Source organism: Cataglyphis hispanica, chromosome 6 (assembly GCF_021464435.1).
Source record: "Cataglyphis hispanica isolate Lineage 1 chromosome 6, ULB_Chis1_1.0, whole genome shotgun sequence".
NCBI classification, from domain to species: domain Eukaryota; kingdom Metazoa; phylum Arthropoda; class Insecta; order Hymenoptera; family Formicidae; genus Cataglyphis; species Cataglyphis hispanica.
In genome coordinates, this window is record NC_065959.1 from 1,389,416 (window position 1) to 1,404,723 (window position 15,308).

The 15,308-nt window shown below is 32.4% G+C and overlaps 1 protein-coding gene across 3 annotated transcripts in view; it reads right to left on the reverse strand.

The window, feature by feature from the left end:
* Positions 1-15,308, reverse strand: part of LOC126850495 (ABC transporter G family member 20) — a 44,456-nt gene that overhangs the window by 7,905 nt on the left and 21,243 nt on the right. For 2 of the 3 annotated variants that reach the window (XM_050593583.1, XM_050593582.1), the window contains exons 1-6: positions 7,504-7,586; positions 6,955-7,050; positions 6,578-6,679; positions 3,967-4,215; positions 741-1,055; positions 303-410 (exon numbers count right to left, since the gene is read on the reverse strand). In XM_050593583.1, the coding sequence (XP_050449540.1) occupies positions 303-410; positions 741-1,055; positions 3,967-4,215; positions 6,578-6,679; positions 6,955-7,050; positions 7,504-7,571 (938 nt within the window). In that variant the 5' untranslated portion in view covers positions 7,572-7,586. Of the gene's footprint in view, positions 1-302; positions 411-740; positions 1,056-3,966; positions 4,216-6,577; positions 6,680-6,954; positions 7,051-7,503; positions 7,587-15,308 lie in introns of those variants that run through there. The other variant, XM_050593584.1, reaches the window with a different exon arrangement.

Below are 15,308 nucleotides of genomic sequence, written 5' to 3' on the forward strand. Positions count from 1 at the left end.
AAAGATATATAATTTGTAGTAGTTTTTAAATAAGTAAATTAATTATTCATTAGCGCATGTATATACTTTCTCTAATGATTGAAAAATTATACGGAAAGTTGTCATCCAGAAAATAGATTATGATTTGTCACATTATTTAATTGCACTTAATTGTAAGGGGAAACACGAGGTTAATTGTGACATTATCGTACGCACAAGAATCAGCTGTTTCTCTCAATTACTGCATTTGTATATTGAACTATAAAATAACAATGTTTTTTAACAAAATTTATATTAACATATACAAGAAAAAAGAAAGCTACCTTTGTCTTAATAGAGGATCTACACCCACGGTCGGTTCATCCAAAATCAGCAATTCCGGATCGTGCATAAGTGCCACTGCAAAAGACACTCGCCTCTGTTGACCGCCACTGCCAACACAAAGAGGTGATATATTAATATTAATATGTTATATTTATGCAAAAATACTTTCACAATGAATTTATTGTAAGCGGAACATTTATATTTTTGGCGCAATTCGTAAAGTTCTCAAGCAGTAGACTCGCAAAACGTGATATTTCGAGAACAGACGATTAAAATTCCATGTTGAAATGCGAATGACTAATCGCGAAATAAATATTCAGTTCTTGCCTCGTAAGAGACGTGTAACTCGCCAAGTTATAACATTCTGAAAAATCCACCGTTCTCATGAGCCCAGACTAAGATCGAGAGATGCTCTTTGCAAGCGAGTGCGCATGTACCTGAGATTCTTCACCAGACGATTTTGCGACGGCAGATCGAGAAATTGTAGCAAGAAGCGCAGCCTCTCAACAATTTCGGCCGTGCACATTCCGAATATCCAGCCGAAGTACATCATGGTCTCGCGAATGGTGAACTCGCCGTAGAGGGCAATTTCCTGGGGCATGTAACCGACCCTCTTGCCGGGCACGCCGGAGCCCTTCGTTCCGGGTTTACCGCCCAGCACCCAGATCTCGCCAGAATTCAATCTTCGTCGGCCGACGATGCAGGACAATAAAGTGGTTTTGCCGCATCCGCTGGCGCCCAGCAGCCCGTATCTAATATAAATAATTTATTTTATCGATACATTCGTTTCAATTACGGTGAGCAGATGAAAGATTTGTCCAAAAAAAAAAAAAAGATATTTAAATTTGACTCAAAAATATCATGTTGACTAGGAACTTTTAGATTCTTATTCTCTGTATTGAAGATTTCAATGATTTACAGCGACGGGAGAATAGCTTGACATGGATGATAAATATCTTTGTGCGTATTCTATTAAAGGTATCTCAGCCTTCGGAATTATAGTTTTGAATGTGAATAGACGGATCGGCCGCTCGCGACGAGCATCGTTTGCATTTGCAATTTTCATCGATATGCTAACTAAAGCGTACTTATTATTGTTAGCGCACTTGAAAGATTCAGGATCCTTGAAGTACAAGTAAAATGTAAATATCTGTCGAGGATTTATTTATAACTATGATTCTGGAGAGACTCGTCGCCGGAAATCGAATGATAGAAATGTTTGCATGACTGATAAGCGCTCGCAGGAGTCTCATCTCGTCAAACGAAACGCGAAACGAGCCTCGGCATCGTGTCGTGAGGCACACAGACACGTGGCTCGTCAAGAATTCGTTGAAGCAAGCACAATAAACGAATAATCAAATTTAAATTGCAACGGCGGGTCAGCTGAAGGCTGAACGCAAAGCGTACGTGACGTAACTCGCGACGAGGTAAATGGAAATTGAGAACATGGCCTGGGACGTTGCCTTCATGTCGAAGTGAATCACGAGAAATTGTCTCATCAACTCTCTTATGCGCATTATATCTTCTCATATATAAGATATTTCTACGTCCCATCATCCTTTCTTTCACTTTCGACAAAACTCTTTTTCAAATGGTATGGATTTATCTCGATAAAAATTTGATAAAGGCTATGATTATTTAATCAAGGAAGTGGACAGACATTTCTATCTGTTATTAATATAATTAATGAAACAAATAAAAAAAATTTTATAATTAAATAATTCGAAATAATTACTAATTAGAATATCGACGATAAAGAATTGTAATATATTCTCTTTATCATTATTATTAAATGGATAAAAATTCCGTAAGATTATTAGGATTGTATTATGTAATAGTTAATCACAACACGAGAGAGATCAATTTATTATAAGAAAGATCGACATGTGCTTCGAACTCAGTCAAAACAATAATTAATTCAACGTTAAATCCACGAACATGCAATAAATAGCTTATAAAGAGCAACAATTAATAAAATTGGACATAAATAGTTCCAATTAAAATCTTATATAAACGCTCATTATATTCAAGTAATAATTTCCATTTTTTATTTGAAAATTAGAGAGCTGAAAAAGAAGAAAAATAACTATAATTAAACACAAAATACACCGTATACAAAATAATATAATAAAAAGGAAGTGTTTTTAGCGATGTTTCTTACAAAACTCGTTTTTTTCATCGGAGGACATTTGCTTGTAAGCGATAAACATTCAGACTGAAGTATTAATTATGGTCTGAAATGTGAGAGAAGGATCAGAAACGCGAGACATACTCGATCAATATCCGTATATCTTTTAAAGGAATGGACACTATTTAAAAAAAAAAAACACAATTAAAATGCCAACTTAACAAAAATAGAAACAAGTTCTTTACGAAACTAATATCGATACAATCACACATTACCTCATCGGATATTGTCAGAGCCGAAATCAATTTAGCGAAATTATTGAAGAGAAAAATTTCTGACAGAAGAGAACGGGGGGAAAGGGGAATAAGAATTTCCAGATATGGAAATCCATGAGAATATTTAGAATAAGCCTGCTTCATTTCGAAAAGAATTTCCTAAATATTTCGAATTGTTATCATTGTTCGATAAATACTTTACTAAAAATTCCAGACAGATGTGCTCTAAACATTATTATTCTCAGTTCAATACGCATTAATTATATTGTACAAATGTTGGCTCCTCACATACATTTCTCTCGAGAGTAATCCGCACGCTAAATTATTATCTCTTTGCGGCTTGTAACACACGCGAAAGACATGATATAATCGCGTATTTCGATCGCCTGGCAATTACGAAACGATTTCCATAATGATTATAATGTGATTTTTTTTTATAAACGTGTCAATTTCCTGGTAACTATAGATTACATTGTTGTTTCATATGTTACGGAATAACTATTGCGAATAATCTCTTATTATAATGGTGATCTAGCGATTTGAGGCACAGTTGGTTGTGAACGAAAACGCGCGTTAATTAATGCGCGTAACATTGCACGGATTAATTGTAGTTTTAATAAATGATAGGTCGTTTAGATAGAAAACGAGTTTCTTATATGACTTTCTCAATGTAGTGTATTTAGTCATATGGATAATGTATTCAGCAGAAAAACATAAAATCTCAACACTCAATTTTGCAATCTCGGCGGCAAAATATGTGAATTTATAATGTGCAATGTGTAATGAACACCATGACATGATATGGGAATATAAAAAAATGTTTGTTATTATTATCATTTGGTTTATATAATTAATAGTAATAAATAAGTTAATTTATTTTTAATAATAATTTATATTATATTATATTAATTAAATTATATTATTTTTTCTAAACATTTATATAATATTAATAGTTTTTATTTTATTTATTTTATTTATAGCTTGCATTAAATGCATTAAATACTTATTTGCTTTATATATATATATATATAGTTTGATATATGTATAATACTTGATATACATATAAAGAAAATTAACAAATTTTTTAATTTTTAAAGATTAACAAATTTTTTAATCAATTGCATACATTTAATGCAAGTTAAACAATGAAAACGATAGTAATATTTAATTATTATTAATTATAAATGAAAAGAACACATATATATTTTGTTGCAGAAATTTTATGTTCCGTCTAATTGATGAGATAATTAATATACTTACATGGAGCCTTTGGCTACGGTCATGTTGAGATTCTGTAAGATATGATTTGGATTCTTAGCGCTGCCATAAGTCTTGAAGGCATGCCTAACGCTAACGGCCTGTTGACGATTCCACGTGGGGTTGTTCAGGCCCGGCGTCGCCAGGTGGACGGTGCTCGACGTCACCGTCGTCAGGTCCACGGTGGCATCCGTGTTGTTCTGCATCGTCGTCGTCGCGTTTGTGAGATCCGCGGTACCCGCACCACCGTCGCTGTAACACGAACACGAGCATGACGTTAACGAGAGGAGTCGCGCAGTCAGAAATCGCACGCGCGATTACCGATGCAGAAGGATGTCACAAATCGCATGCGACGTCTTGTGCAATCTTGTATACGATGCCGATGGCGGTCGGCGAAGATTTCTTTGCGCGATCGCTCGCAAGGTGCTTGTGATGCGTCGCGTACAATCGTGATGCAAAAAATGTTTTCGAGGTGAGGCTAAAAGTGCGATTCTAAAAATTAATCATGCTTCTTTTTGATGACAAGAAGATTAATGTAATAATTTTGCAAGTCAAAATTATCGTGTTCAATTTTTTTATCTTAAAAATTAGATTTCTGAATTTTGTTAAAGATAGAGAAAAGTGTTTTTTTCTAAATATTTATAATTTCCAATGCTGTATCTACACGTCGCCACAGCATATTCAACGAACTTCAAAAAAACCCGAAAGTCCACTTCGTAAAATCATTGCATATTACACGCATGGCGGGAAACGATTCTGCAAATCTCAGTGCGAATTGCACGGCATATAGAAAGAGCGACGCGAGTTATTACGCAATAGGTACGCGGCTTTCTTTTCGCTGACGCGCGTGGCAATTCATTGGGCAATGTGGACGCGCGCTCATGTGTATCCTCTATGGATATAACACACAGGTGTACATGTATACGCATATACGTTCGGATGCGAAATTCATAACGCAAACGTATTGACGCGGTCAACGAGCGCGAATTCTCGCGGTTTCTGTTTCACTCGCGTTACTTCGCCGATCTTATTTCGCGATTTTTCTTCCTTCAGAGCGAGCACGCGAATATCCTATTCTGCGTGTTTTGTAACTACTAATCCGCAAAAGAATACGAGTATTACGCTTGTTGCAGTAAAATGCTATCTCTTAATTTAAATATAAATATAAATTTATTATTCCCACGATAAAACACAGATTTTTTTTTTAAATTATTCTTATTCAAAAAAGCGTGTGTTTGCATTTTATTCATATGACGATAATTAGAAGTTAATGTTACCACAGAATTTATACAACTTAAATCATTAATTAATTAATTCAAACATTTGATTGTTGATAATTTAGACAGATTATTATTTTTTTTTTAAATATGCTATATCTAGCTGGATATGCGAACGCATTTATAATGATCTTTGCAAACAGTGCGTTTTTCCGAGAAGCTTTAGCGCGCGAATATTAATTTATTGGATTATTAAGCGTTATATGCGTGAAGGAAAATGATTTTATTCTTCATCGTACATAATTATTATGAATTATAGCCGTTGATGTATACTACTTCAAAATATATAAAAAGTATATCGCGTGAATCTTATATATTAAGATGAATTTTAATTATATATTTATGTTGCAATCGCGCGTAAAAAACTTGGCGGTGTTACACGTGAAGATCATGAATCATAATTAGAATAAAATACAATTGTTTTTAAATTGTTTTTAAATATTTTAAATTTAAATTTAAATTTTAAATAGATAATAAAAGATAGTATCTACTTTTTAAATGCCAAAAATACATATTACGGATGCATCTTACGAATCATTTTTGCGTGCAGTTACAATAGATTCAAATTGGCTCTTGTTGTACACAAAAAAATTAAAAAATTAAATATTGACTGCTTTTATATAATATTTATATTTACTCTTTTTTTTATCAGGCATTATAATTACTCTTTTTATATCAGGTTAATTGATTTTTTACCTCTGGCTCTACGTTCAAAATAACATCATATCAATGTTGATTTGTAATAATAATTAATTTATCGTCCCGCTGCAAAGGACAATTGTTTTGCAATTGTTTTGCAAATGGTTTGCACTATAAATAGCAAGATTATAAGAAAATACTGTTATTTTTAATATTAATTCACAAGTATTTCCCGTTAAGAATAATTGAAGAAATTTTAATGAAATATATAAAAGTTAATTAGGACAGAATACTATAAAATATATTTTGTTTCGCGACCTGCAATCGCATCAAATTGCGTATATAGATGCGTTGGCAAAAAGTGCAGCAGTAAAATGTTTTGTTGCATCAGAGCGATGCACTTAAAAAAAAAAAAAAATGTGCTGATACACTTTTTAATTCCTGCATCTGGAGCACGCTGTAAATAAATTAAAGGAAGAGAGAGAGAGAGAAATAATATAAAATAGACATCTCTACAAAAAAAAAAAAAAAATGTACATATACGACATCGAGATATTACGGAAATGATGTTATAATAATCACTAGTGCGTTCGTAAAAATTTGATTGCACGACAATTATATTAATTGAGCGATGGAGTGTTGTAACATTTAATGTATCTGTGTACAACAATAATATTCAAGATTGTGTATAAAAACACCTTTGTTGATCAGGCTGTTCCTGCGATGCAAATTCGGTGACCAACACTGAGTTAGATGGCATATCGCCGACTCGAGCCGCATGTTGTCGAACTTTCGTTAATCTAAACGTAAAATGGTTTAACACATTGGTATGCCTGTCAGAGAGATAGAAAGGTACTACACTGTGTTACATTCATCAGCGATGGGTTCAATCCATTCTCCGAAAGTTTTCAATTTTCTTTCAATCAGAATGTCATAATTAAATTTCCGAGATGATTTCTAAGATCTCATGATTTGTATATATCTCAGGGATGGTAGCGAATACTTTTTGCAGACAGAAACGAATGAGAAAATTCTCATGAAACCCATCGCTATAAAATCGTGAAGTATCCTTTACCGACTAGTTTTCACTCGCTGCTTAAATTCGATGGCAGGCAATTCAAATGGTGTGGATAACTTGTCGCGCCGTTTGCGTCGCGGAATCGTCTCGCGTCTAAGAAAGAAAGGCATTCCACGCTGTTGCAAACAGTCATCTCAATCCGATTAACCTTCGTATTCTCTTAATTTTATAATAGACTTGGCAAATAGCTTAATTTTTTTCAACAATTTTTGTTCAATTCAGTATCTAATTGTAACGTTTTATTAAGATGTGTGACGGAAAACATAAAATTTACTAATATAAATAGTCTATTTGTAACTATTTTAAATTTTGAATAAAATAATTTAATAATTATATATATATAATAATTTTTTGTATATTTAAATAATTTTTGATAATTAATTTAGAAAATATATACATGAGAATAACAACTTAATTCTGCACGAAATATACGCAGTCAAAAATAGTTTTGATTTCATATAATTTTATAATAAATTATAAAAAAATTTTATAATAAATTTGTAACAAAGAATACGAAGGTTAAAATATCGGCGAAGTCATCATTACCGTGATACAAATTTAGATCTGGCTTTGGTCGTAGGCGGGCACGATTTGATGTCCCGTTTGCGTCCCATGATTGTGTTTGGCTTGTGAGAGGAAAATCGTATTGATCCCTGTAGATACGAAAATAGTGATAGCATCTTGAAGCAATCAAGCGTTTGAATTAGCTTTATTCGTGACGCATATGTGCACGTCGACCTCTCTTTTAGCTTCACTTTTACTGTCGTAAGAATACATGCGAGGAATCGAAAATACTCCTCCTGTGATTTACGGTTACTTAGTTTATTTATGTTCGTTTTATGAGAGATAGATATTCTCGATAGACATTCTCTTACATCTCTTTATTATAATATCAAAAATTTTATTTATAATCTATTGTTTTAATTTTTATTAGAGGAAGAGCTAGAGATAGAGATAGAGAGAAAGAGAGAGAATTGTAAATAAGTAGATTTATAAATAAATTTGATTATTCGTAAAATATGCCACTGTGTTTCGAAATAAAATAAACTTCTATGCTTGGTAAATCGATTACTCGATTCACCAAGGTTGCATTAATTTTTTTTTAGACCTCAAGTCTATCGATTTATACATTGGTGCTTATTAAAACATTATCGAGATCAATCTAGCAAATAATTGACAGATACATTTATGCTCCAGTTGAAGAATTATTCTTATCCAGAATTATCTATTTTTTATACCTTGAATATAAAAAGTAGAATGGCGAAAATTGATTGGAATTTTATTGAGAGGCTATTATGGTATGTGGAAAAAAGCGAATTCTTCCACGTGTGTAATAAACGCGTGAAAAAAGTGCGTTTAAAAAGAAGAAAATTAACATTTGTGTTGTTTTCGTTTTATATTATATTATTATAATAATAACTGGAATCGAACTCGGTGCGGTGTGATTCCTTGACTAAACTCGACTATCCGTGCGAACCGTCATGCCGATATGACAGCGAAAGTTGTCACTTGATATTGCGTATTCTTGCGTAGCTAGCGCTGCCGCACCGATGTCGGAGTTCATCGTTGCTGCCGGTGTTATTTTAATACTGCATAAGCCTAAGACGATGTGGTCACGGCCGCGCATAAACCGTTTTACACAGTCTATCGACGTCGTACGATCATAGACAGGATACCATGATTTTTTCTTGTAGCTTGAAGTCCGTTTTATTATGCTCATAAAGAATGTTAAGCAATGAATTTAGAATCTTTTTTATAAACTTTGAATTGATTATACTTTGCTTTTTATAGCTCGAGTGATCATCTGTGAAACGTGTCGATTTATTTCTTAAAGCGTCGCTTCAAGCTGAGGCAATACTTTTGGACAATTACAATCAAATTGCGTTATCCCTTAATTTTTGTTCTTTCACTTCTTCGCCAATGGATTAATTTGCTCCAAAACTTTAAATTAATTTTCGATATTTCCGAACATACGAAATATTGAAATATGCACAGACATTATTAATGAGATAGTTAATCAATCTTCTTGATTTTTTTTACAAACTTTTTATATATATACAATATTTTTATATAATAAATCGTGGCTCCAGAATTCGCAAATGTAATTATACAGATAAATTTAATTTTTTACATTACCAAGAATTATATCAGAAATATCCAATTTGTTGCACATTTCGCAGAATAGACAAGCGCAAAAAGTTGCTCTGATCACTCAATTACTTGTAATATTTCCGCATTTATAATTTTAGTCTTGACATATGTTATTGCTTCAAGTAAAACACACATTTCAATCTCGTGCAGGGACGCACCTCATTCCGTGCGTATTGGCCGCAATACGGTACACATAATTTGTTCGTTCGTCACAAGGCAAAGATCTCCGATTTATTACAAAACGGCTTCAGTAAAGCTCTGTAAAACCGCGATATCAGCTGACAGTGCGAACTGCTTAACAATTGCAGATCAGCTGTGGTGTTCCTCCCATCGGCAGCGCGATTGATTCCAGCATGATACGTATCATTATCATTATGATTTATAGCTGTGAGTTCGCGATAAGTCGTAATTACCGATCGTTCGTTAAGTCTGGCCGCATATAAGCGCGTTCGCCGACATAAACGGCGAAGATGCGAACAGATGCGCGATCTTCCGTTTGCAAAATGACACTGTGCGAATATCTGTCTATTATATGTACCACATGCTTAGATATCGATTGCGTAAATGTAGCATTAGAAACATAAGTTTATAAACCCTCGTTTATCAGGGATATATATCCCTCTAAAGGTCATGTCACTTGTCGTACATTTCATCCGCCGTAAATTATAAATTTTTTTTCGGATTTTTGATATAAAATATACTTTTTTTTGTTCCACCATATACACAATAGAGAATGCTAATTAAAGATGCTTAACAAATTATATGTAATAATAGCGACGAGAGCTTATATACACTCTAATACTTCTGTAATTATTTATCTAAATATAAAAAAAATGTCTACAAACGAATAATTTTATAGAGAATACGTTAAAATTAAATGTATGTTAAATTAAAAACAATTTTGTTGACTTAAAAAATATCCGCATTATGAACAAGTGATACAATAATATCGCAATGTCAAGTATAATATAAAAAGTAACTGGCCATGCGATTATACTCGTGACATATTGTCGCTATCAAGGCGCTACCGAGTATCTTAGCTGGATTTTTTTATGTCATAAAACACGTTATTTTTATCTTTTTTAAATACATTAAAATATATTAAATAAAATAAATGCATGTATGAAAAAAAAATTTAAAAATATATTTGAACATTAACGTTTGTTCTTTCACAAGCACGAAATATGTGTGTGTGTGTGTGTGTGTGTGTGTATGCTTATTTTTGCCGATAAGAATATATTGTAGTCGGTATGTATATAGCTTCTCAGGATTTTTGCAGAAGAAACACGTGGTTACTTCTTGTCTCTTTGAAAGATATTAAAATATTTAATAAAATAAATACACAGAAAAAACGCCAAGTGTATATATAAATATGTTCTCCATTTTTTTTTAAATTTCTATTTATTGCATACAAATTTAAATATATTTTTACACTGTACTATGTACTCGTCTTGTTTTTGCCCTTTTTTTTTTTAGAAAATTATATTAAGTTAAGTTCCGCAATTAAGACAAGTTTGCTATTAAGTTGCCGCAAATCTATCCTGTCGACTTAATCGTTTACTACCACCCAATTTACTAATGTCAATGAGATCACTATACCCACGTCGTTTAGTATTCGAAAATCGAAGTGCAGAATTGTTACACAATACGATATTCCGATTGAAAACATGGAGCAAGGACGCGTGTGGAAAGATTCTTTGTTTTCTGGGCCATGGTCAAATTCAACGTCGAAAATCAATGCAAAAATTATCCCCGCAATATACTTCGTTCCATTTCTCCAAGAAGTTTTAGCGGATGTCGCGTTTTTTCTTTGCTTGTCCCCTTTAATGTGTTTCAAAATTCTTTTTTTCAAAAGAGCACGCGAGGATATTTTTTTTATGTTCATATATAAAAAATATAAACTCAAATATTAAATTAACTTTTTTTTAAAAAAAAAAAGTTTTTGTACCGATCTCTCTTTTTCTTTTTTCTTTCTTCTCTATCTTCAAAATCTCTCATAATGAGAGTGCTCGAGTGCAATCGAGGAATTGATCAAGCGACGCGTGGTTTAATTCTCGGAATGTTATTCAGCGTAGAAAAACACGATTAAAGTATGGTCTGTGTGAGAATTACTTTCAATTATAGTGAGATTGCATCGAACAATGTAATATGTGATGCTTCTTTACCAGGCGCATCTGTTTGTCGTGTGTTGTAACTTGCTATTTTCAAACTCGATGTGCATTACGTGGATGAAGGGCTAATTTAATTAATTCCACTCGACCAATCTTGCTAATTTAATTAATCTAGCTCTACCTTCTCTCTTTCCTTTCTTACTTAACACACATTTAATTCAGATAGAACCTTCCTCGTTCAAGGTTTTCGGGTAGCCATTTCTTTTTTCAATATTTATTTTTTAGATTTTATATTCTTTATAAACAAAAGACACAAAATTATTCTATTCAATTACTCTGTTTAATTATCATCCTGCTTAGTGTCCAATGATTTTATGTGTCCAATGATTTCGTCAATTTATTTAAATTTATTAATATAAGCTATAGAAATTTTAATTAAACATTATAACGCATTTTTTATCGTTCAAATGTCAGCTGATACGTCAGCAGTTTCGTTGTCCAATAGTCCGTCCAATGGTTAACGTGCAATGATTTTTTAATTATATGTCGACTCCATATAAGAGATGACTTTGAAAATTTTTGGTGGATATTTAACCTGAATCGAATCGGACAACTTTGCGAATACTTACAGTTGGTGCTCGTTAAGCAATCAATAAAATCTCTAATGGCATATAAATTGGATAGATATATCATTAGTAAAAAGTCTAATCTGTTAATACGATATTCGTTTCTTACAATTAGTCTAAATTATATACAAAAACACACATATAAATTTGAAAATGGTAAATGTAGAAAGACAGAATTATTCTTTCCGTTATTGCAATTTAATAATTAAATTTAAAATATACTCGTTCATACATATTCAAGTGACAATTGATTGACAGATAATACGCAAATAACGGTTCTTCTTAAATTTCGGCAGCTATTTGAAATTAATTGCTCAGACTTATGTGAATAGGATTATCCAAAAGGCTTACAATGTTTCTTTTTCCATGCGCAGTTATGTTAATTATCTTCGGAACATTTACGAATATGTGTTTGATAACGGATTATGCTTTCATTACGGATTTTATAATCTGATGCGTGTAAGCACGTATGCATTCTTATGTAATTATAACGTAACGATGCCTCAATTTTCTTAGGAAAGAGTCACTCATTCGCGACGACTATATAATTGCCTACGTGTATAAGTGCACTTTTTCACGAAGAAAAAAAACCGTCGATCTAAATTAAATTCGAGTGAAACTTTGTGGCTTACACGAAATGGCTTAAGTACGTATAATCCATTGTAGATCTATTATCTAGAGTTGTGACATCAGAGGCGGGCAAATTAATTGCCAAATCGTATATGTGTAAAATAATTTTTGCAACTTCCGACTATGAAGGCAACAGTAAAATCGTTCCGCCACGTTAAAGCAATTTTTATTAAAACAATTTTTATTAAAACAAAATTTTACATATCTTGTAAAAAAAGAGAGAGAGAAACAAAATATATAAATTAAATAAATACACGATATTTGCGTATCAAAATTATTAAAAATTCACAAAATACTTCAATTTTTTACAAATTATTTCGATTTATTATTATATCTTAAGCGCCCTGCAAGCTTTCCATAAAGTTTCGTCCAAAATGATTATTTCGAAATGACATTCTCTCTTGTTACACGGTATGTTTACATTACATGCTATCTCCGCATGCACGTCTTACGTCATATATGCTGTCATTTACGTCTCGCCGGACTCCGGGGGTTTGCAGAAATCCCGAACCCCCGCTTCGCTCTGTTCCACTTCGCTCATTTCGACTCTTCCAAGTCGATGTCCAAGTCGCATTACACCACTTTCGCCTTAATATCCGCACCCGCCGATTGACCTTGGCACATTTCCAGCCCAGCGTCACGGATTCCGCTCGCGATGTCGCACGCTGGCCGCGCGATTTTCGAGCGTGACTCAAATGACCAAGCGTCGCGCGATGCCTCCGGCCTTCGACGGGTGGACTTCTTCGTCTTGACGTTTCTTTCTGCGTTTCGTCGCGTCTTCAACCGGGATTCTGTTGTCATCTTTCCCGGGGTCGTGACGATGATGACGATGACGATAACGACTCCCTTGCATAACGCGAATTGAAATAAAGACAGACGCCGGTCACGTTAGCGATTTATCTTTCGCGATCGGTTGGCGAATGTTTATAGCTTCGATGACAGGTTAATAAAATATCATATTATTCGTTCTTTTATTGTTTATTGATTTATCGTGTAAAGCTGTAAATGCTCTTTCCAATAGAAGTTTCAATTGTGCTCGAATATATGCATGAAAGATATCAATATTTTTTGAAATTTATAATTCTTTCTGATTTATTGAATTATATTATTGAGAGATACTTTTTTAAAGAAAATTTTTGATAATTGACATGAATATGTAAAATTGAGAGTTTTCTATACTTTGGGTTAAGTTCTCTATTCTTAGCAGACCTTTAATAATGTTTTCATGTTTTAAATATCTGATAGATAGCATTTATATATACAAGAAGATTTATTAATAATATTACTTTCAATATTTGGCGCGAAATAAACGGATAAAATATAGAATTCTTTATTCTTATCGAATAAATGAAAGCATTGATATCCTTCATTCAGTTCAAGTTGGTTTCTAAGACAATCAAATCAATTTCAATTGCATAACGCGTGTATATTCATAATTCGCTTAGTGACATGATATTTATTCGCACGCGTTTTTTTTTGCTTTACTTTTTCATCCATTGGCAGTTTTAATCGCGCTGTTCCGTAATCTCTTCGGGTGATACGTAGCGTGAATCTACAAGCTTCTATGACAACTAACGATACATAAATACTTCGAGCTTGTACTTTGAACTGTTGGTGTTTCCTTGAAGCAATTCCACGCGATTCTCATTAGAATCTAAAGCTTGTTATTCTCGATTGGTCGATCACATTCGAACGTCAGCTGATTGCTTTGCAGATTCATGACAAACGTAGAATAAAGTCTGGTAACAATTCATAAAATTTCGTAAAATCATCTTTTCTATTTTATTCGAACATGATAAGGGAGACAATCCCAAAACATCGCTCGTAAAATGAAGATGCATCTGAAAATTCGTAGATATGTATACGAGAGATAAAATAGCCTAGATGTTATAAACACAGCAAACTGAGCAAGCAATTTTTTTAGTGCAATTGCGTCAGACGAGATTGTGCAATTAACATGACCCTTTTCAAGAGATATATGCATGATTTCTCGGAATGTATATACATAATCAATATCTACATATAATCTCCACGATAATGCAATCATCCAGTTTCCTTTTCCGAAGATTTACAGAAATTACACGATAACAGATCATAAATAACAGGCTTATCTTTTTTATTAGTTTTTATATTTATACATTTTATATTATAGTTTTTATATTTATATTTATGCAATAAACATAGTAGATTAATAAATGTAAAGCAATCAATTTAGAGAGAATAACAAACATATTAAATCATTAATGATGTCATTATATATTGTAATTATATCTTAAATTATTTAAGAAAGAAAAATAAATTTTATTATGTATGAAGAAATAATAATTTTATCAACTGTAAAAAAATTTTAGAACAAACAATAATAGAGATAAAGAAAAATTATATATATTAATTGAGTAGCAACGAGAAAGATCATCAATTATTGAGATTGTGTAATTTCTGATCTTCAGTGATGAATATGTCTTGATGTCTTATCCATATAAAAAACAGAAACTTATGTAAAGTATTTGAATTATTATGAAAGAAGGCGGTGAAAGAGAGAGAGAAAGGGAGAGCAAAGTGTAGCAAGTATATTTTTATGATAACATGATTATTTCCCTTTTAAAATAATTTCGGTGTTTTCAATGAAAAAAATATATTTGATCATAATATAAAATTAATAACAAATAAATAATATTATTATGCGTTCTTATAAAAGATGAATACATTATTCTTGCATTTTATATGTCTCATTATCAATCTGCATATCTTATCAACAAAGACAATTCATTTGCATGAGAGGATTTTAAAAAATATCATTATAATATAGTAACAAATGAGGGATTTGCCAAGA